Here is a 24,246-nt window from a genome sequence, read left to right as displayed (position 1 = left end):
GCACGGGACAGCATCCTTCACAGCTTTTATGTTGATAATTATTTAGAAAGTTGTCACACGACATAACTGGCCATTAACCGTGCAAGCGACGTTGATGCCATTCTTCAACAAGGTAAATTTGAGTTAGATAAGTAGAACTCCAACTGCGTCCAGATCCTGGAAGGAATAAGTTGCTCTAAGGCGTCTGCATCGAGGATAAATTTTAACGTTTTCATCACAACGGTATTGGGTCTAACTGGCGAAACTGAGTTGGGATACGCTTCCACCATCTGATCTTCGTGAGACTTAGATGAAATACCGGAGAAGTCTACAGGGTATCGAAATACCACGATGGCTAGGAATCAAGGAGAATTCTGTATCGACGCTGCAAGGGTTTTGCGATGCGAGTACCAAAGCTTACGCAGCAGTTATTTACTTGCGGAATACCAGTGCTGATGAAGTATGCCATACATCTTTGATTGCCGCAAAAACAAGAGTTGCCCCATAGAAGGAAATGACGATCCCCCGTCTAGAGCTTTCTGCAGCTCAGCTATTGGTTACAACTATGAACAGCACAGGTCGTGCTTTGCAGTTTAAGGATACTGCTTACACATTATGGAGCGACTCGACAATTGTTCTCCATTTTATTCGGCGACAACCCTCTTCATTGAAACCGTATGTGGCGAATAGGATACGCTTATATTAGGTCGAGTAAAAAGTTCGTTCGGTTTTTATCTAAGAGATGGCGTTATTGTCCATAGTACTAGTGTTACGTGTCGCATCATGTCATATTATACTGCGCTGAAAACGTGTTTATTCGTGCTAAAAGTTTGTCTTTGACAGTTTTTCGATTGATTTACTCAGTTCCTTGTGAGCGCTCGTCAAAGATGGACACCAACAAAGAGAATATTCGATATATTTTACAATTTTTCTTCGATCAAAGCGAAAAAGCGGCTGAAAACATTAATTTAGTTTATGGGACCGATACTGTAAACGAAGGTGTAGCACAAAAGTGATTTGCTAGGTTCCGTTCCGGTAATTTCGATGTCAAAGATGCACCACGCGTCGGGAGGCCTGTCGTCGAAAATTGCGATAAAATCATGGAAATAGTGGAAACAGACTGTCACGTGCGCACTTATTTAATTGCTGAGGAAATAAAGATAAGCCAGAAAACCGTTTGGAATCATTTGCATAACCTTGGATTCAAAAAGAAGTTCGATGTTTGGGTGCCACACGAACTAACACAAAAAACACGATGGACCGAAGTTCCATCTGCGAATCGCTGCTGAATCGCAACAAAATCGACCCGTTTCTGAAGCGGATTGTGACTGGCGATGAAAAATGGGTCACTTACGACAACATCGAGCGCAAACGGTCGTGGTTCAAGCTCGGGGAAGCGGCCCAGACGGTGGCCAAGACTGGATTGACGGCCAGGAAGGTTTTGCTGTGTGTTTGGTGGGATTGGCAAGAAATCATCTACTGCGAGCTGCTCCGCTATGGCCAAACGCTCAATTGAACCCTCTACTGCCAACAACTAGACCGCTTGAAGGCAGCACTCATCCAGAAGAGGCCATCTATGATCATCAGCGGCCGAATTGTGTTCCATCAGAACAATGCCAGGCCACACACGTCTTTGGTGACGCGCCAGAAGCTCCTGTAGCTCGGATGGGAGGTCCTAATGCACCCACCTTATAGTCCGGACCTGGCACCAAGTGATTACCATATTTTCCTGTCCATGGCGAACGCGCTTAATGGTGAGAAGTTGGCCTCAAGAGAGGCCTGTGAAAATTAGCTCTCCGAGTTTTTTGCGAATAGGGACGCAGCCTTCTACGAGAGGGGTATAATGAGGTTGGCATCTCGTTGACAACAAGTTTACGAACAAAACGGCGCATATTTGACCGTTTTGTTCTTAAACCTGCTCGGACAAATGTACACAAAGTTATCATCTTTTGAAAAATCAATAAAAAAGCGAACAAACATTTTACTTTATCTAATATATATAAACGCTTGGCTACACATTAGATCAGAAAACAAACCCGCCGAATGCGCGAGCCGCGGAATTACACCGGTCGCTATGAAGGGGAACGAACTTTGGGGGTAGGGGCCTCCTCTCATTCACGCGCTTAATGAATCAGTATCACCGTTACCAAGTCTCACAACTGAAGAAAACCAAATTTTGATCGGAGAAAGCCGACTGTTAAGGGTGCATCTTGGCGTTGGCATTGGGAATGATTTGGTGATGACATCCTTTCGAATAGAGCGAATACCTTTGGTAGCAGGGTTTAGCCGTTTGAATGCCTTAGTTAATACAACTGCGGGAATTCGTCGTATCATGCCGGCACTCAGGAGTCAGAGATCAAACGAGTTGATTACTGCTGAAGAGAAAGAGTGGACACTGATCACGCTTATTCGTCAAAGTCAAGGTAATATGTATCATTCTGAAATTAAAGCACTCAAATCTCGCTCCAGCATCGACTCGTCCAATAAACTGCTTCCATTGAACCCGATTTTGGATGAAGAAGGCATACTCCTCGTAGGAGGTCGGTTGACAAACTCGGAATTACCGTACGAGCAAAAACATCCAGTCATTCCCTCTTATTTTTTTTTTATCAAAACTTCTCATAGCTGATGCTTACAAGCTTACAGAAAATGCTGCAGTACTTGCGCACGCGATTTTGGACTCTGCATGCACGTCGGCACTCCTGAATAACGCATCAGCAACAGATGTAGTCACTTCTGAAATCCCGCGTTATGCAACGTTCATAATGGAGGAAAGCGATCCACTACAATGACTGAAACTAACGGTGCGATTTTTATTTGTAAGGCTACAAAGGCCGTACATATCGAACTTCCAGAAAATTTGTCTACTCAGGCGTTTATCGATGTGTTTGATCGCTTCATAAGCCGACGCGGCATATGTTCGGTTCTTTATAGCGACAATGGAACGCAATTTGTAGGTGCTTGTCGGGTTATGAATCAAGACCTACAAAGTTGGAGAAATATATACGCAACTCAGTATATAGCATCTTTCGAAACGCAATGGAAATTCACCACTCCGCACCCCATCATGGATGACTATGGGAGGCAGCTGTACGTTCAGCAAAAAAACATATCTAGCGCACAATTGGTCGCCAAATCAACTGAGTACACTTCTAGTTAGGACTGAAGCCTGTTCGAATTCCAGGCCTTTCGTTCCTGTTCACTATGATCCGAGTGGTAGTTACGCTCTCACATTTGGCGACTTTCTTATTGGTCGACCGCTCAATTCGGGACCAGAACCGCCTGTTGTCGATATTCCAATAAATCGTCTTTTATATTCTCAACAAATACAAAAAATATTCGAACACGTTGGAACCATGAATATTTATCCAGCTTTCAGGCGCGCCGTAAGTTGGAAAGTCGACGTCAGAATCTACAGGAAGGAGATGTAGTACTGATTCTAAACGAGAACATACATCCTACGCATTGGCGCATTGGACGTATTACGGAAGTTCACCCGGAGAGTGACGGTTTGGTACAAATAGTTACTGTTAAATATAACATTGATAAACGTTCACCTAAAGTACTTTTTGTAAAACACCACTGCCAACGACCAGTGCAAATGATTTGCCGTCTTATTGATCCAAATCAAGAAGTTCTGAGCCCAGAAGGTTCCGCCGGAAAGGAATATTAACGATTAATAATAAGTTTAATAAATTTGATGGATTTATACTGTACCATTTGGCAGCACCATTCTCCAGGTACAATCTCGCATCATCATTATCAGGTAGCGCACTTTAGCTTCGACATTTCTACCGTTGTTTGGGTCAGACTATTGTGAAGTACACAAGAACGAAAAGGCTTATGTGGTTTTATGAAACCACGGTAAAAGTGAAACTTTTTTTTACATTATAGACATTTAACTAAAAATCGCTCCATCAATCATAATTTTATACGTGGAAAATTGGAATGATAATCGGAAATGATAAAAGTAGACTAGGTCTCCAACTAATATTTTTATTGAACTCTGTGTCTTAGAGTACGACATACTACATAATACTTTACAAATTATTTAGATTATATACACATATTAAAAAGTTTCACTTTAAAAACTGAAAACAATATTTTATATCTATTATCAATTCCATCTTCATCATGAGTTTCAAAGTTTATAAATGTAACCAATATTTTATGGTAACTAAAACTAAAAATAGCAAAATTGGGTATTTTCACTGTTAAATGAGAAAAATAATGCTAATTACAATGTTAAGAAATGTACGCTTACAGATTCGTTTATTTACAATGCGCAAACGACTCTGCATATAATTTATAGATGCTAGTTATAGCTATATGTATATTTGGTAACACAGGACATAAGTATATAGCACATATATATATATAGTACACAAGTATATACATACATATAATATATTTATTTGTTTTGGTCATTAAAAGCTTTGATAACATCTAAAAAGACCAAGCGGTCGCACATATGCTCATATACTTGTATATATAAATATATGTACTTATATAATTATGTGTGCATCTAAACAAATATGAAAGAACGCATACTGTTGGTATATCTGTCTACCTGCAACATATGTATGTATGTAAATATGTACACTAATTGCTTCATGCGAAATCTCACGTTTTTTGCTTTCATGTCAAAGAATCAATGTGTCGAAGGACTGACGCGACGACAAAGCATCACAACATTGTGTTGTTGGTAGAAAATCCGAGCCGTGTCGAAAACAACAAAGGAACGATCGCCGATTGTCACCGCTTCCTTGTCGCTCTAAAAGCTTTGCCAATAAACCATCGTAAATATGTATTTATGTTTATGTATGAGCATGCGTATGTGTATGTATATCGGCGCAGAATTTTGCCATGTAAAAATATTTTAGAATTGTAAAATATTTTAAATCGACAAGAGCTATGTTGCCATTTTTGTCACTTTTTTCTGTGTTTGCCGGGTTGACACTTTTGACGCTTCCAGAAGGAACATCAGAAAGTTGTTCAATTTATGATTTTTAGCTTTTGCCATCGTCGCGAAAAAACGCTTGTGGGCAAACGCATGCTCGGGAAGATGTGTATGACGTTTACTTTTATGAATGAGTCAACTTCGCTTGTTAAGAGTACGCCTGCGTTCATGAATGAAAATAATTTACTATAAATTTGGGATTGCGCTATTTGGCTGACGATTGTTGTTTTTGTACAACACCGTTTGTAATTTTTGCGGGTGACGTATTTACATGTATACGTATATGTGTACGTAGGTTTGTGTATGACCAGTGCGCGCACATGTTGTTAGTGACAAGTGGCGTATCGCACCACATGCAAACGCAGACAAAAAAGTTTGAGACGATGTAATAAAAGTTTTACTTAAACAAGAATCACCATTATCAGGTGATGCGTTTAGTTTGGCATATCATATCATTCTACTGTAGTTTAGTCAGGCCATTGTACCGTTTACAATAACAACTTTGCTACATTCGTCGGTTCGCTTACATACTATTTTTCTAATTTGTTGGTACATGCTGTGAGAACTTCAAAACCTATTCGCAACTCGTCTCGTTGCTGTCTTTACATTGGCTATGAGACACAGAGTCCATGATGATACTTAGCGTCCCCGGTTACGCTTTTCATGGTGTAATATTTTTCGTATGTGGACTGAAATATCGCTACTATTATTACTGTTTGGTCAATGACTTCCTTAGCTTCTTTGCGATTGTCGAAGCTAGGGCAATCACATCAGAGTTTTCGATTACAATCTTCCCTTTACTCAGCATATATTGTAGTTTTTCATGATTTTGTTGCGTTAATAATTTTACATAAACTATGCATTTTGAGGAGCAAGTTGCATGTATTGTTACTGTAAATAAATGTGACATACTCCTTATTCCACAACACTTTCAACTTCATCACGACTACCGATATTTCATGGTGTCTTCGCGCCTAGACTTTCTGTATAATAGCTTAGGTTAGGTTAAGAGGTCGATCATAAGGGAGATCTCACTTGGACAGTTTAATTCGGTTTGAGCCTATCATAAATTTATTAAGACAGCCAATATCAGTTTCGACTATGTCCACCGGTTCGCCGAAAGTAAGACTACTGAGATGTTTCAGCCTCAGTCTTGCAAAAACTGGACGATTGAGGAGAAATTGTATAGACGTTTTCACCTCACCGTCCTCCATACAACTTTGACAACTACCGTCCAGTAAAAACTCCTACGAATACGGCAAGATGAACTTTGCTCCAATCCATTTTTTCAGTGATAGATTGCAAGACGCCAATGGAGATCCAATTCGGTCCCATTCCGAACGGGGTAAGCGTGCTCCCTCTGGCTGGCTCATCGGCTTTGCAGTTGCCAGCGATTCCGCTGTGACCAGATACCCATAACAGTCTGATGATGATGTAGCTTGATACTATTTCCAGTGAGGACAGACACTCCTTCACTAGCTTTAAAATGCACATTTAGCGAGGTCAGCGCAAGAATTGCCGTTCTGCTGTCGGAGTGAATGCCCACCTCCCTGAAAGAGGCTGCACTTCGCAACAGTATGTCTGCCTTGATAACAGCCACTTCTGCCTGAAAAACACTACAGTAGTCCGGTAGCTACAATAGTAGGTAGTAGAATAAGCACTAAGTATTTCACCTTATCGGCAGGCCGAAGAAGCGAATACCCTAAGGAGGGGGAGGCACGTTTGGGAGCTTATACCTCTTAGGCAATAAACTGTGTTAACTGCTAAGCCGCTTTTACGCGCCCAGTTGGATACCACGTTGAAGTACCCTTCGGTTAGCACGTAGACGGTGTTTAAAAGTTTTCCCTTACCTATCAGAATAACGTCGTCGGCGTAGGCTATTACCTGGCAGCCGCGTTGTTCAAGTTTTTTTAGGTAGTTCGTTGACGAGCAAGATACAAACCAGTGTGGAAAGTAGCCCATCCTGCGGGGTAATAATAACCTTTCGGCATGTCTTTGCATTACTCCACTTCGCTACGATCGTTCTGTCGAAAAAAATAAAATATATCTATAAGGTGCTTGAGGTTTGATTCCACCTCAAACTTTTTTAGGCACTTTAGCCACTGCCACCGGCCGCACTTTGTTGAAGGGCTCCTCGATATCGATAAAGGTGCCTACAGCAAATTCCTTGTGCATAAGGGCTTCCTCCAGCCATAACGCTACATCATGCAAATCAGTGTCGACGGATCTGATTTTGATATAGGCATTCTGAGCAGTTAGCAGTTTAACCCCCGATATTCTGCTCCTGATGTACAGATCAATGAGTCTCTCCAACGTTTTCAAAAGAAACGAGAATAGGCCTGAAATTCTTTCCACCGACGTGAAAACTCTTCCTGGCCTTCAGTATAGTAACCTTAACTAGTCTCCAGGCTTTCGGAACATGACCTAATCTAAAACAATTCGCGTACATGGGGGCCAGCCAGCTGCATGACATTTGACAGTTTTTCGATTGATTTACTCAGTTCCTTGTGAGCGCTCGTCAAAGATGGACACCAACAAAGAGAATATTCGATATATTTTACAATTTTTCTTCGATCAAAGCGAAAAAGCAGCCAAAGCGGCTGAAAACATTAATTTAGTTTATGGGACCGATACTGTAAACGAACGTGTAGCACAAAAGTGATTTGCTAGGTTCCGTTCCGGTAATTTCGATGTCAAAGATGCACCACGCGTCGGGAGGCCTGTCGTCGAAAATTGCGATAAAATCATGGAAATAGTGGAAACAGACTGTCACGTGCGCACTTATTTAATTGCTGAGGAAATAAAGATAAGCCAGAAAACCGTTTGGAACCATTTGCATAACCTTGGATTCAAAAAGAAGCTCGATGTTTGGGTGCCACACGAACTAACGCAAAAAACATGATGGACCGAAGTTCCGTCTGCGAATCGCTGCTGAATCGCAACAAAATCGACCCGTTTCTGAAGCGGATTGTGACTGGCGATGAAAAATGGGTCACTTACGACAACATCGAGCGCAAACGGTCGTGGTTCAAGCTCGGGGAAGCGGCCCAGACGGTGGCCAAGACTGGATTGACGGCCAGGAAGGTTTTGCTGCGTGTTTGGTGGGATTGGCAAGAAATCATCTACTACGAGCTGCTCCCCTATGGCCAAACGCTCAATTGAGCCCTCTACTGCCAACAACTAGACCGCTTGAAGGCAGCACTCATCCAGAAGAGGCCATCTATGATCATCAGCGGCCGAATTGTGTTCCATCAGACCAATGCCAGGCCACACACGTCTTTGGTGACGCGCCAGAAGCTCCTGTAGCTCGGATGGGAGGTCCTAATGCACCCACCTTATAGTCCGGACCTGGCACCAAGTGATTACCATATTTTCCTGTCCATGGCGAACGCGCTTAATGGTGAGAAGTTGGCCTCAAGAGAGGCCTGTGAAAATTAGCTCTCCGAGTTTTTTGCGAATAGGGACGCAGCCTTCTACGAGAGGGGTATAATGAGGTTGGCATCTCGTTGACAACAAGTTTACGAACAAAACGGCGCATATTTGACCGTTTTGTTCTTAAACTTGCTCGGACAAATGTACACAAAGTTATCATCTTTTGAAAAATCAATAAAAAAAGCGAACGAACTTTTTACTTTATCTAATATATATAAACGCTTGGCTACACATTAGATCAGAATACAAACCCGCCGAATGCGCGAGCCGCGGAATTACACCGGTCGCTATGAAGGGGAACGAACTTTGGGGGTAGGGGCCTCCTCTCATTCACGCGGTTAATGAATCAGTATCACCGTTACCAAGTCTCACAACTGAAGATAACCAAATTTTGATCGGAGAAAGCCGACCGTGATGACATCCTTTCGAATAGAGCGAATACCTTTGGTAGCAAGGTTTAGCCGTTTGAATGCCTTAGTTAATACAACTGCGCGAATTCGTCGTATCATGCCGGCACTCAGGAGTCAGAGATCAAACGAGTTGATTACTGCTGAAGAGAAAGAGTGGACACTGATCACGCTTATTCGTCAAAGTCTAGGTAATATGTATCATTCTGAAATTAAAGCACTCAAATCTCGTTCCAGCATCGACTCGTCCAATAAACTGCTTCCATTGAACCCGATTTTGGATGAAGAAGGCATACTCCTCGTAGGAGGTCGGTTGACAAACTCGGAATTACCGTACGAGCAAAAACATCCAGTCATTCCCTCTTATTTTTTTTTTATCAAAACTTCTCATAGCTGATGCTTACAAGCTTACAGAAAATGCTGCAGTACTTGCGCACGCGATTTTGGACTCTGCATGCACGTCGGGACTCCTGAATAACGCATCAGCAACAGATGTAGTCACTTCTGAAATCCCGCGTTATGCAACGTTCATAATGGAGGAAAGCGATCCACTACAATGACTGAAACTAATGGTGCGATTTTTATTTGTAAGGCTACAAAGGCCGTACATATCGAACTTCCAGAAAATTTGTCTACTCAGGCGTTTATCGATGTGTTTGATCGCTTCATAAGCCGACGCGGCATATGTTCGGTTCTTTATAGCGACAATGGAACGCAATTTGTAGGTGCTTGTCGGGTTATGAATCAAGACCTACAAAGTTGGAGAAATATATACGCAACTCAGTATATAGCATCTTTCGAAACGCAATGGAAATTCACCACTCCGCACCCCATCATGGATGACTATGGGAGGCAGCTGTACGTTCAGCAAAAAAACATATCTAGCGCACAATTGGTCGCCAAATCAACTGAGTACACTTCTAGTTAGGACTGAAGCCTGTTCGAATTCCAGGCCTCTCGTTCCTGTTCACTATGATCCGAGTGGTAGTTACGCTCTCACATTTGGCGACTTTCTTATTGGTCGACCGCTCAATTCGGGACCAGAACCGCCTGTTGTCGATATTCCAATAAATCGTCTTTTATATTCTCAACAAATACAAAAAATATTCGAACACGTTGGAACCATGAATATTTATCCAGCTTTCAGGCGCGCCGTAAGTTGGAAAGTCGACGTCAGAATCTACAGGAAGGAGATGTAGTACTGATTCTAAACGAGAACATACATCCTACGCATTGGCGCATTGGACGTATTACGGAAGTTCACCCGGAGAGTGACGGTTTGGTACAAATAGTTACTGTTAAATATAACATTGATAAACGTTCACCTAAAGTACTTTTTGTAAAACACCACTGCCAACGACCAGTGCAAATGATTTGCCGTCTTATTGATCCAAATCAAGAAGTTCTGAGCCCAGAAGGTTCCGCCGGAAAGGAATATTAACGATTAATAATAAGTTTAATAAATTTGATGGATTTATACTGTACCATTTGGCAGCACCATTCTCCAGGTACAATCTCGCATCATCATTATCAGGTAGCACACTTTAGCTTCGACATTTCTACCGTTGTTTGGGTCAGACTATTGTGAAGTACACAAGAACGAAAAGGCTTATGTGGTTTTATGAAACCACGGTAAAAGTGAAACTTTTTTTTACATTATAGACATTTAACTAAAAATCGCTCCATCAATCATAATTTTATACGTGGAAAATTGGAATGATAATCGGAAATGATAAAAGTAGACTAGGTCTCCAACTAATATTTTTATTGAACTCTGTGTCTTAGAGTACGACATACTACATAATACTTTACAAATTATTTAGATTATATACACATATTAAAAAGTTTCACTTTAAAAACTGAAAACAATATTTTATATCTATTATCAATTCCATCTTCATCATGAGTTTCAAAGTTTATAAATGTAACCAATATTTTATGGTAACTAAAACTAAAAATAGCAAAATTGGGTATTTTCACTGTTAAATGAGAAAAATAATGCTAATTACAATGTTAAGAAATGTACGCTTACAGATTCGTTTATTTACAATGCGCAAACGACTCTGCATATAATTTATAGATGCTAGTTATAGCTATATGTATATTTGGTAACACAGGACATAAGTATATAGCACATATATATATATAGTACACAAGTATATACATACATATAATATATTTATTTGTTTTGGTCATTAAAAGCTTTGATAACATCTAAAAAGACCAAGCGGTCGCACATATGCTCATATACTTGTATATATAAATATATGTACTTATATAATTATGTGTGCATCTAAACAAATATGAAAGAACGCATACTGTTGGTATATCTGTCTACCTGCAACATATGTATGTATGTAAATATGTACACTAATTGCTTCATGCGAAATCTCACGTTTTTTGCTTTCATGTCAAAGAATCAATGTGTCGAAGGACTGACGCGACGACAAAGCATCACAACATTGTGTTGTTGGTAGAAAATCCGAGCCGTGTCGAAAACAACAAAGGAACGATCGCCGATTGTCACCGCTTCCTTGTCGCTCTAAAAGCTTTGCCAATAAACCATCGTAAATATGTATTTATGTTTATGTATGAGCATGCGTATGTGTATGTATATCGGCGCAGAATTTTGCCATGTAAAAATATTTTAGAATTGTAAAATATTTTAAATCGACAAGAGCTATGTTGCCATTTTTGCCACTTTTTTCTGTGTTTGCCGGGTTGACACTTTTGACGCTTCCAGAAGGAACATCAGAAAGTTGTTCAATTTATGATTTTTAGCTTTTGCCATCGTCGCGAAAAAACGCTTGTGGGCAAACGCATGCTCGGGAAGATGTGTATGACGTTTACTTTTATGAATGAGTCAACTTCGCTTGTTAAGAGTACGCCTGCGTTCATGAATGAAAATGATTTACTATAAATTTGGGATTGCGCTATTTGGCTGATGATTGTTGTTTTTGTACAACAACGTTTGTAATTTTTGCGGGTGACGTATTTACATGTATACGTATATGTGTACGTAGGTTTGTGTATGCATTATTTGTTCGGCAATGTCATACGCACATACATATGTGTGTACATATGTATAGACCAGTGCGCGCACATGTTGTTAGTGACAAGTGGCGTATTGCACCACATGCAAACGCAGACAAAAAAGTTTGAGACGATGTAATAAAAGTTTTACTTATACAAGAATCACCATTATCAGGTGATGCGTTTAGTTTGGCATATCATATCATTCTACTGTAGTTTAGTCAGGCCATTGTACCGTTTACAATAACAACTTTGCTACATTCGTCGGTTCGCTTACATACTATTTTTCTAATTTGTTGGTACATGCTGTGAGAACTTCAAAACCTATTCGCAACTCGTCTTGTTGCTGTCTTTACATTGGCTATGAGACACAGAGTCCATGATGATACTTAGCGTCCCCGGTTACGCTTTTCATGGTGTAATATTTTTCGTATGTGGACTGAAATATCGCTACTATTATTACTGTTTGGTCAATGACTTCCTTAGCTTCTTTGCGATTGTCGAAGCTAGGGCAATCACATCAGAGTTTTCGATTACAATCTTCCCTTTACTCAGCATATATTGTAGTTTTTCATGATTTTGTTGCGTTAATAATTTTACATAAACTATGCATTTTGAGGAGCAAGTTGCATGTATTGTTACTGTAAATAAATGTGACATACTCCTTATTCCACAACACTTTCAACTTCATCACGACTACCGATATTTCATGGTGTCTTCGCGCCTAGACTTTCTGTATAATAGCTTAGGTTAGGTTAAGAGGTCGATCATAAGGGAGATCTCACTTGGACAGTTTAATTCGGTTTGAGCCTATCATAAATTTATTAAGACAGCCAATATCAGTTTCGACTATGTCCACCGGTTCGCCGAAAGTAAGACTACTGAGATGTTTCAGCCTCAGTCTTGCAAAAACTGGACGATTGAGGAGAAATTGTATAGACGTTTTCACCTCACCGTCCTCCATACAACTTTGACAACTACCGTCCAGTAAAAACTCCTACGAATACGGCAAGATGAACTTTGCTCCAATCCATTTTTTCAGTGATAGATTGCAAGACGCCAATGGAGATCCAATTCGGTCCCATTCCGAACGGGGTAAGCGTGCTCCCTCTGGCTGGCTCATCGGCTTTGCAGTTGCCAGCGATTCCGCTGTGACCAGATACCCATAACAGTCTGATGATGATGTAGCTTGATACTATTTCCAGTGAGGACAGACACTCCTTCACTAGCTTTAAAATGCACATTTAGCGAGGTCAGCGCAAGAATTGCCGTTCTGCTGTCGGAGTGAATGCCCACCTCCCTGAAAGAGGCTGCACTTCGCAACAGTATGTCTGCCTTGATAACAGCCACTTCTGCCTGAAAAACACTACAGTAGTCCGGTAGCTACAATAGTAGGTAGTAGAATAAGCACTAAGTATTTCACCTTATCGGCAGGCCGAAGAAGCGAATACCCTAAGGAGGGGGAGGCACGTTTGGGAGCTTATACCTCTTAGGCAATAAACTGTGTTAACTGCTAAGCCGCTTTTACGCGCCCAGTTGGATACCACGTTGAAGTACCCTTCGGTTAGCACGTAGACGGTGTTTAAAAGTTTTCCCTTACCTATCAGAATAACGTCGTCGGCGTAGGCTATTACCTGGCAGCCGCGTTGTTCAAGTTTTTTTAGGTAGTTCGTTGACGAGCAAGATACAAACCAGTGTGGAAAGTAACCCATCCTGCGGGGTAATAATAACCTTTCGGCATGTCTTTGCATTACTCCACTTCGCTACGATCGTTCTGTCGAAAAAATAAAATATATCTATAAGGTGCTTGAGGTTCGATTCCACCTCAAACTTTTTTAGGCACTTTAGCCACTGCCACCGGCTGCACATTGTTGAAGGGCTCCTCGATATCGATAAAGGTGCCTACAGCAAATTCCTTGTGCATAAGGGCTTCCTCCAGCCATAACGCTACATCATGCAAATCAGTGTCGACGGATCTGATTTTGATATAGGCATTCTGAGCAGTTAGCAGTTTAACCCCCGATATCCTGCTCCTGATGTACAGATCAATGAGTCTCTCCAACGTTTTCAAAAGAAACGAGAATAGGCCTGAAATTCTTTCCACCGACGTGAAAACTCTTCCTGGCCTTCAGTATAGTAACCTTAACTAGTCTCCAGGCTTTCGGAACATGACTTAATCTAAAACAATTCGCGTATATGGGGGCCAGCCAGCTGCATGACACCTTGACCTACGCTGCAGTTGCGCCGATATGATGACGTTCATCCAAAAAGTGCAAGAAGGCTGGACAGCCCTCTCGAAGCTTTCTCAATGCATCCAGGAGTAGCTTCAACGACTCCTCGCTGCTCACGGTCCAACCACTATCCGCCTTTCTCAAATACCCCAGTGAAATACGATTTTTTGCAAGAATGCGGCTAAAGCGTGAGGACTCATTCGGGGGACGCTTTCGTCTCCCTAGGTGATGGTGTCCCGAGAGATCGTCCACTTAAACCAAGGTCGGTTACGATCTGCTTTCTTCCACCTCCCGGAAAGGTAGTCGCCGTATATGATCTCAAGGTTATCTCAGTTACAAGGCCAAGGCAAGGTTGACGCACGCCCTTATGAGGCAATGCGTTCAGAGCCCACCAGCGCAAAGAAGGAGTCATCTCAACTTACACTTACCACACCAACTTAACGATGACGGAAGGGAAACGTACTTCGAGACCTACCATGGTTTTAACGAGACGGAGGCATCCTTGATACACCGGGATACACCGCGCGGAGGCGAACCTGTAGTTTTTCTTTAAATATAGTTGAAAATTTATTTTATTGATGAAGTTACTTCGCAGAACGTAAGTATCGCACATGAAAACTTTAGAAGAGAGAACTCAGTAGGCTGACCTTAAATTTCCTATCCTAACTGACTGTAACTAGATGGGAAAATGTGTTCCCTGCATAGAATCATAAAAAAATATGTTTGAATTTTGCAAAAAATTAATAAACTGGCTTTCGAAAATTTTGTGCCCTAAATAAACTTAAGATACATTCGCTTATAGTGAGAAGAATTAATTGACAAACTGTGTATAGAGTTATGTAAGCATATAAAAAAATGATCAGGATGACAAGTCGAATTTATTTCCGTACCAGCGGTAACTTGAAGAAAAATTGGGATGTCATGAAAAAAGTGCGAAAACACGTTTTTATTATACAATAATTTTTTTCACTCAAACATGTCGAACTTTGTGTGTTTTTGTGGATAGTTCTTCTTCATTATAGTTTTCGGCCGAAAGTCATCGGTTTTTGGTGGATGTTTATGGTGCACATGCTCTAGATCAGCAAATGTGCCAAAAGTGACTAGCAGTATTTAACATAAAAGTGCTGATTTTAGTTTGGAAGCGTTTTATGGGGAACGCTTTCGAGAACAACTCATCAAACTTTTGCAAGCGATTGCTGGAAAACGCCCCAAATTTGCGACTAGACATTTAAAATTAAGAAAAATCGTTAACTTCGGTTGCATTCATTGTATTGTACCGTTGCCTTAAACAATAATCTGTGCCAAATTCCGTGAAGAGCTCTCGTCAAAAAGATTTCTAAAGAATCATCTTTAATCTTTAAGTTTGTATGTTACCCACATATTATATAATATATAATATAATATATACTTGACATGCATGGTATCCGATGTTTCTTTCTGGGTATTATAAACTTAATGGCAGGTTCCCCTTTTTTAAAATCTGTATTGAAATGACCAGTTCAGATGGTAGATGAAAACCGCCAAAAATCTATGATATTTTCTACAATATTTTTGGATTTACTTGAATATAAATTGATGCAATTACAAGTTTTCTGTTATTATCAAGTTGACAAATAGTTTAAATACATACTTACATCTCTCACATTTTTTATTTCGACTTAACTTCAGAAAAAATGACATGCTGGCAACAAAAATTATATTCATAGTAAAAAAATTACAAAAACATTTCCATTCTTTAGCGCAAGCGCTGAGCAACAAAGCAAATATATTCAAACGATTGGCATCCTAACAAAAATCATAAAATCATCAATATTCATGGTTACGATCAACTAAGCCAGAAAAGTAAATATATAAATTAAATATGCGAAAAAACAAACCTTTGTTGACCAGGACTCGAACCCAAGCATAGTTCAAACCATTAATAAGTACCTACCACTCCCATTATATTACGTTCTAAATTTTTCGGCTTTTGGATGTTGTTGTTGTTCTTATGATGTTTATTTGTATAATTTACATACAATTGTATAAAGTTTGTCAGTCATTCGTGCAAGTTTGTGTGCTTGTGATTGCGCATATGGTGATGCGTACAGACAAATGTGAGCTGCCTTCGATTCGCCATTTCTTTGCGCGCACCTCTCTTGTCAAAAAAATTACGTGTAAAAGCAACAAAAAGGTTATCGAGTTAAAGTTGTACGAGAGAATATACCTCATTGAAATGGTAAAACCGCTATCTTCAATACAAACAAGTTTCATTATTCATAAAGTTCATACATACTTAGTTTTACCATTGTGAATCGCTCAAATGACAAATTATTCTCAAAATTAAAAGTACACAGATTTTTTGTTTTAATTTTTAAAAACTTAAGGCTAAATAAATTATAATTGTTCATAGGAAAAAACTAAGGTTTTACTATGCTTCATTGAAATGGTATAACCGCTATCTTCAATGCAAACAAGTTTTATTATTCATATAGTTCACACATACTTAGTTTTACCATGAATCGCTCAAATGAAAATTAAAAGTACACAGATTTTTTGTTTTAATTTTAAAAACTTAAGGCTAAATAAACTATAATTGTTCATAGGAAAAAACTAAGGTTTTACTAAAACGTTTTTCGGCGCAGAAAGAAGAATTGCTCCATCAAAGATAGGATTACAACGCATGCGTCATAAGACATGTTAACGCAGGATTGGACCGCAAGTGGTACCCGTTTATTTGAACATCGAGTATAGCTTTTTCGATTCGAACCAACGCTTGGCGAATCGAAGACAGCTGTATTTACATATGCATACATATGTATGTAAATATTAAAAACTGTAATGCAACATGAGGCAACTGGATTAGAAAATTTAAGCCGCTAGATAAAAAGTTTGACTTTTACAACAATAGTTGCATACACACAGCAGCACTTAGAAATAATACATAAGATAAAGACATTATAATTTTTATTTTTCAAAAGTGCTTATGAATATTTTTTCAATAAAGTAAGCATAATACGGATATTTATGAGAAGAGTTACACGGCAATATCTGTGAGCACTTTGTTTGTTTTATTTGTTAAATCTACTTTCATTTCTTATTTATTTTATTTGTATCATTCTTATACTATTCTCATAGCAATAGCCATAGAAAATGGGCACTATGGAACAATAGCACATGTAGATAATACGGTGGGCTCAATGAACAGTGAATCACCACTAATTGGTTCTCATTCCAGTGGTAATGTAGCATTACCATCTGGAATACTACCTATTGCAATTTTAACTGGAAATACTGCTATGAACAATGACGATGGAGCACATGATGGTAGTACAATTCATTCAATGGAAAATAGAACGACCATAACCACATCATTATTAAACAGAGGTGAAAGTGCCAAAAATGGCGATCTCAGCAATATCATGACACAAGTATCAACAATGGCTGTATCGTCTAATGCTCAACAACAAAAGCATTTAGTAAATGTTCTTGAAAAACACAATAGAAATGATATAAGCGCTAATGTTACTAGGTCTCCTGATTCGCATTCAAATACGAATGAACAAGGTTGTGAACATCATCGCCAGTACATTCAACAGCAGATTTTACAATCCAGTGCAATAAATTCACCTCTTATACTGCTTCAGCCAAGTACCCAAATAAGAGATACCACAAGCCGTGATTCCATAAATGATAACCCTGCGGAATATTCCACGATTTTGCCAAGTTTTAACCATTATTCGGCAGGCAAGTCCTTCACTAAGTTGAGTCAATATGCACCTGTATATAAGAAAATGTGCCATACGTTCAGTAATTTGTACTCAATTTACGATAGAAATCAATACGCAATATCGAACATATTAGTCACCAATATATTTCGTCGACATTACAATATGCACTTCTAACGATTACCTCCCATTACTTTTAAGACACTCTATAATTATTAAAGTGCACATTTATGTACTAAACAACAATTTATAAACAAAATAAATACTTGATATATGTAGGTAATCAAATTTTTTTCTACCAAATTACACTAATCTATCGTAACGAAATCGGTGCCAAGTTCAGCGAACTTGAATGAAATATAATATTAAGCTAACTAAACTACCTACATACAAGTATTAACAAGTAAACGATGGGCTTTTTTCAAAAATGGCTAATAGGATGTGTTTGCTAAAGTAATGATATAGTATACATATACGTTCAAGAAAATTTAATTATATTTTAAAGTTTTTTCATAAACGAATAGAATGTTTACTATTGTGCAAGGTCAAGTACAAAAATAGTCTTGTACAAAAGTGCAAATGCACTTTGTATTTAATGAAATTAGCATATATTTTATCTTAAAACATTTTGGAGTACACTTTACAACAAGGTTAAAAATTTATACTACGATTACTTCTATTATTTAATTTATCTATTTGATTACTTATATATTATATCATAGGCACATTATTATGTATTGGTTTCCAAAACCAAGTAATTTACTGCAATCCCACCCTGCCTGGCATTAATATTTAATCTCTGTGACTGAATACTATGTTAACATAATCTTTCTAGGCTGGTTGAGATTTTAATTGAAAACTTGTATCTGTATTTTAATAATATGCTAGCCACTGTGATGTTAATAATTAACTCAAATCAGGAGCTTATTAGTAATTTCAAATTAAGAAATAACAAGGTGCGTTCCAAAGTAAACAGTAAAAAAGTAAACTCTAGTGGCGCCATCTATATCTGTCGACTAGTGCGTTAGAATCTGCTATCCTTTATCGACTTCCAGTAAAATTTCGTGACATTTCATCTATTAGAAGTGAAGTTATTGCGTTTTAAGTGTCAGTATGTTTTTGTCATCCGTGCGAGAATGAGCTTCGAACAAAGAGCCAACATTAAATTTATGGCGATGATTGCCTATCCCGTAGCAGAGTGCACGAGTGGTTTCAACGTGGTCGTGAGGACATAAATGAGAAATGAGCCGAAACCCAAAAAATCGCGCCTGGAGAAGTCAAAAGTGAAGACAATGCTGATTTGTTTTTATGATTCCAAGGGTATTGTCCACAAAGAATTTGTTCCACCCGGCCAAAACGTTAATGCGGTATTCTACTTTGGAGTTTTGAAGCGTTTGGTGCGCCGTATTCGACGAGTTCGGCCCCAATATCGCGAAGATAGAAGTTGGCGTTTGTTGCACGATAATGCGCCGTCTCATCGATCGACGCTTGTGGCCGATTATTTGACCAAAAATCACATTTTAACAATCAACCACTCCCCGTATTCACCTGATATGGCACCGTGCGACTTCTACCTTTTCGGAAAAATGAATTTGCCGATGAAAGGAAAGCGTTATGCAGACGTGGAGCCCATTCAAAAGGCTTGCACCGGCATACTGGCGGCCATACCGGGCAACGAGCTAAAACACTCGTTCGACATGTTTTTGGACCGTGAAAAAGCTGTATTAAAGCAGAAGGAGACTATTTTGAATAAAATAAATGATTTTGCCGATAAAACCATTTTTTCTGTCTTTTTTTTTTAAAGTCCTGTTTACTTTGGAACGCACCTTGTACATAGTTAAATAAATACAAAATATCGAAACATCACTTTTAATTAACCAAAGTTCAGACTTCCGCTAATTTATCTTCTAATTTAAAAAATGTGGCCATTATTTAATAGAAGTTTCGTCTGGCTGTTATGAAAGTTATTAAACCTAAAAATAAAAATACCTAAACTTTTTTGCAACAATTATAAAACAATAATAAAGTCAGACTAAAACTTATCGAAATTAAGGCACAAGAGAACTATAATTAAAATTACTGACTTTTATACAATTTTGAACAAATAAAATATTTAAGTAAAATATTAACTACACTGCAAACGTTTACTTAGCTAAGTATATGTAGTCCACCATGATTTTGCACACAACGATTTGATTGTAATCGTTAACATAATAAAATTTTCACTTAGAACATTTAATTTGTGTACTGCGGTCAACGGGAGAAGTTGGATTTAAATATGAGAAAGTGGAACGGAATTAATATTTTTCTTCACCAGTATATTCTTTTTCCTTATAGCAGCTTGCGGGTCCGTTGTGCCTACCACAGACTACACCTATAATCCGGCATATTCTCAGTATGGATCAGCGTATGGGTCTTATGGATATACAGCAGGCACTGGTCTCCTAAGTAAGTTCAACAAATTTAAACTATTTCATGTTTGAAATAGTTAAACTTTGTCTAACATCAAATATTTAAATTTATACCGTAATAATTGCCCACTATTTCAAAGAACTGTTAGTCCTATGAACATTAATAAGATTTTGCTCAAGGTGAATATGAAAAGCTAAAAAAATGCCATCTGATGTTAGTATCAAACTGTGGAAGAAAATGCTAAAAAAATATAATAGATTTCTACGTTTTGAATCTTTAAATATATAATAAATTTATGTACAATTAAAACTTTTTTTCTATTCACCACCTCTTTCTCTCCCAAAAGATTCTTCTTACTACTATGATGGGAGTCAAAGTCAAACAACAGGCGCATTAAATCAAGATATGCGATCGCCTTTGGCAGCCACCCGTGCTAACTCTTTGGCATCTGCTGCATCGCCGACTGGAAGTGCCTGCACGAAATCGGAAACATCAGACATATTTTTGGTATAGTAACTTAAGAAATGTAAAAAATGGAAACTAAAACACCACACATATAATCGAAAATAATAATTGTAGCAATAATACTAACTTTAACTTATATTTAAGATTATAGAAGGAACATTTAAATTACAATCACGAACTTAAATGTATCCTGTTGTATTTTTGCATCCCCGCAAATATATTAAGAAGACCTAAAATCTAATATTACCTTCGGCAATGTCAAATAAGGATAGTATCTTTCAAAGCGTACGAGTAGAAGTTCCGCCAAATAACCTAAAAGCTCCCTTACTAATCCATATGTACGGCAGCTGCTAACTCTACTGTGTATAAAAAAGGAGGCCCGTTAAAAAAGGAGGTATTTTCATATGCATACATATACTTAAACTACTTCATGAGGTAAATGTATTTAACACCTATAGATAATTTCATCAGTAGACAGAGTCCTTGAAGTAGTGTTACTTAATTCTACAAAAATTATCTACTACTCTAAATACGTAGGATGTCATTACCGAGTTTGCTTAAAAAGTCAATTGTAAACTTTTGTACAAATACCAAACACGTTTTTAATATAAGTTAATATAAGAATGAGTTCGACATTTCATAGTATAATTGTGCCTAGCACACTTCGTATCATTACACTATATCATCGTTATTTACGCAGCACAAATCTGCAACGCACGGAACTGCGATGAGGCAAATATACCCTGCGCGATAAAATATATGACCATTAATGCTATTGTTTAGATAATTTAGAGATAATAAAAAAGAACAGAGTTCTTTAGGAGTTGCTTTACATACATATGAAGATATATTATCTCTGTTTCTCTTTGTCGACCACTGACGTAAAATGAGAAAAATACTCTCGAGTATTCAGGAATTTAAATATATTATATATATATAAAATAGGGAAATTCAACAGCGAATTAAGGGGTTACATGGGTTTTTTTTGGAAAAAGGTCTGCCAAAATTCCAATTAGAACTTTTTTGTTTTTCCTTCGCTCAAGTACGAGTTTATGGTCTTAACTAAAACACATAAATGATCCTGTCAGGAGTTATGCTGACAACGCGGACGCACCTTTTCTTCGAGAGGTCACCGGAAATGAAAAATTATTCTTTAAATGTGTATATTTAAGACAGAAGAAGATTTGAATTAAATAAATAATTTTTTATATCAAAAAAAATATTGAAAATAGGCCGTTTTTTACCCGACGAAACCCATGTAACCCCTTAATACTTGTATAACAGTTTGTCATTTTGTCAATTTAGAAAAGTAATTGTTGGTATTGAATCGTGCTATGTGTACGAAATCTAGCTTCTACATAATTACAAATTACATTTACATAAATACATTATACCTGTTTTCTATTAGTACAAGTGCCCGTTAAGTTTTTCGTGATTGGTTAACGACTTAAATCAATTTTTTATTTCAATTATCTCGACCTCAGTTCAATTATATCCCCTAAAATTATTCAATATAGTTCAATTACATCTCAAGTGTACAAACGAACAAACACAAAATTAAATTACCTCGTTCTAATGACATCGGTTCGACTCAACTGAGAGTCTGAGGTCACACGTAAAAACCTTTTATGCTCATTATCGGCAACTTCTGTTTTGATTTTGCCTAGTCAGTTCACATGGCCATTTCGGATCGGGCAACTATCTGCTATTCCCTTCATAACATATTCTCGAAATCGTGTACGCTTCATTTACGCGGTGCGTATTTCTATCCTTATTTTCAAAATATTTCCGTTATATATATACATATTTGCATATTCCATACAAAAAATATATGACAAAACTCATATTTATGAATATATTGTAAACCTTTTTCAGAAGTTGGATACAATTGCAACCAATCAAAGAATTTACAATGAAAAGGAATGCCGAACTAGGTAGCAGCGAACGCCCATCTTAGTGCCTTTCCTCGTCGCCCCCTCGCGTACAAGTTTTCTCAAATTAACAAGCACGAAGGAAAATGGCTTTTTATACGCCAAACTTTTTTGAGAACATTTAATTCCACAACAACTCCTGTTTTTATTTCGCAGGAATTTTATTTTTTTTTTAAAAAAAGCATGATGTAATGGAACTACTTGAACGTGTATGCGACTAACCTAAACGTAGCTAATAGTAGAGGACTATCTAAGAATGACTTTTAAAAGAGTCTATTTCACCGTTATCCCACAACCCACCGAATTCTATCCCTGCATATAATTTACTCTATTGAACTATTCATTTCATACAGCAACATTTTGCTAAGACACTTTTTGCCAAAGATATTATCGATTTGACAAAACCGGAGTTAATAACTTATACAGGATATGTAATAAATTGATACTCCAGAACATGAAATATATAATAAGAAACAAGTAATAAAGAGCTAAATTCGAGTGTAACCGAATATTTTAAGTTCTAGCAATATCCAAGGATCATTACTATATTCTGCTTCATGTCCGAAATATTTATATTAAAAACAACCTAATCGACTCACTGAGGAAAAAGTCAACAAGAACAAGTAAGGAAGGGCTAAGTTCGGATGTAACCGAACATTTTATACTCTCGCAAAGTCAAATAGTATACTCGTTTGAGATTTCTTTGTGGATTGGCTGATATTTTCGGTAGAAGGTCAACTATAGGCACTGGGGTCCACATATTTAGTACTTAGGGGCTTAAACAGTTTTGGTTCGATTTAGACAATTTTTGGCCACAAGGTGGCATACTTTAATCGCATTATTCACGCAAAGTTTTATCCCGATACAGTCATTGTTGCCTGATTTGCATAGTGGAAAGTGAAATAATCAGATGGAATTTAAAATGGTGTTATATGGAAAGTAGGCGTGGTTGTAGTCCGATTTCGCCCATTTTCACACTATGACATAGAAACATGAAAAGAACACCGAATTTGGTTGAAATCGGTTAAGCAGATCTCAAGATATGGGTTTTCACCTAAAAGTGGGCTGTGCCACGCCCACTGTCTAATTTTGAACGCGGTTCCTATAAAGTCATCTTATACCATCTCAGAGATAAAATTTAATGTCTCTGGCGTGTTTAGTGCTTGATTTATCGCGCTTTTAGTAGTTTTTAACAGTACCGTTATATGGGGAGTGGGCGGAGTTGCCACCCGATTTCAACTATTTTCACACCGTCAATAGAAGTGCTAAAAACATTTGCTTCCAGTGAATTTTGTTATTATAGCATTAGCGGTTTAGGAGATATGCACATTAAACCTATTAGAGGCGGGACCACGCCCACTTTTTAAAAAAAATTTTTAACTGCAGATGCCCCTCCCTAATGTGATCCTGTGTACCAAATAACAGTCTTGTATCTTATTGCGTAGCTTAGTTATGGCAAGTTATTTGTTTTTGATTAATGGCGTTTTGTGGGCGTGGCAGTGGTCCGATTACGCCCATCTGCAATACCAACCGTCTCACGGTACCATGAAACATGTCTACCAAGTTTCATAAAGATATCTCAATTTTTACTCAAGTTAGAGCTTGCACGGACGGACGGACAGACGGACAGACGGACGGACAGACGGACGGACGGACAGACAGTCACCCGGATTTCAACTCGTCTCTTCA

At 38.2% G+C, this 24,246-nt stretch overlaps 1 protein-coding gene across 4 annotated transcripts in view; it reads left to right on the top strand.

Moving 5' to 3' along the window:
• Window positions 1-23,871, top strand: part of sv (paired box protein shaven) — a 140,352-nt gene extending 116,481 nt beyond the window's left edge. For 2 of the 4 annotated variants that reach the window (XM_036372848.2, XM_036372843.2), the window contains one exon: window positions 17,160-17,962. In XM_036372848.2, the coding sequence (XP_036228741.1) occupies window positions 17,160-17,926 (767 nt within the window). In that variant the 3' untranslated portion in view covers window positions 17,927-17,962. Of the gene's footprint in view, window positions 1-17,159; window positions 17,963-20,086 lie in introns of those variants that run through there. The other 2 variants (XM_036372859.2, XM_036372867.2) reach the window with 2 other exon arrangements.
• Window positions 23,872-24,246: the final 375 nt, after the last annotated feature.

The sequence above is a fragment of the Bactrocera oleae genome, chromosome X (genome assembly GCF_042242935.1).
Source record: "Bactrocera oleae isolate idBacOlea1 chromosome X, idBacOlea1, whole genome shotgun sequence".
In the NCBI taxonomy this organism is placed as follows: Eukaryota; Metazoa; Arthropoda; class Insecta; order Diptera; family Tephritidae; genus Bactrocera; species Bactrocera oleae.
This window is presented reverse-complemented; position numbering and strand designations above follow the sequence as displayed.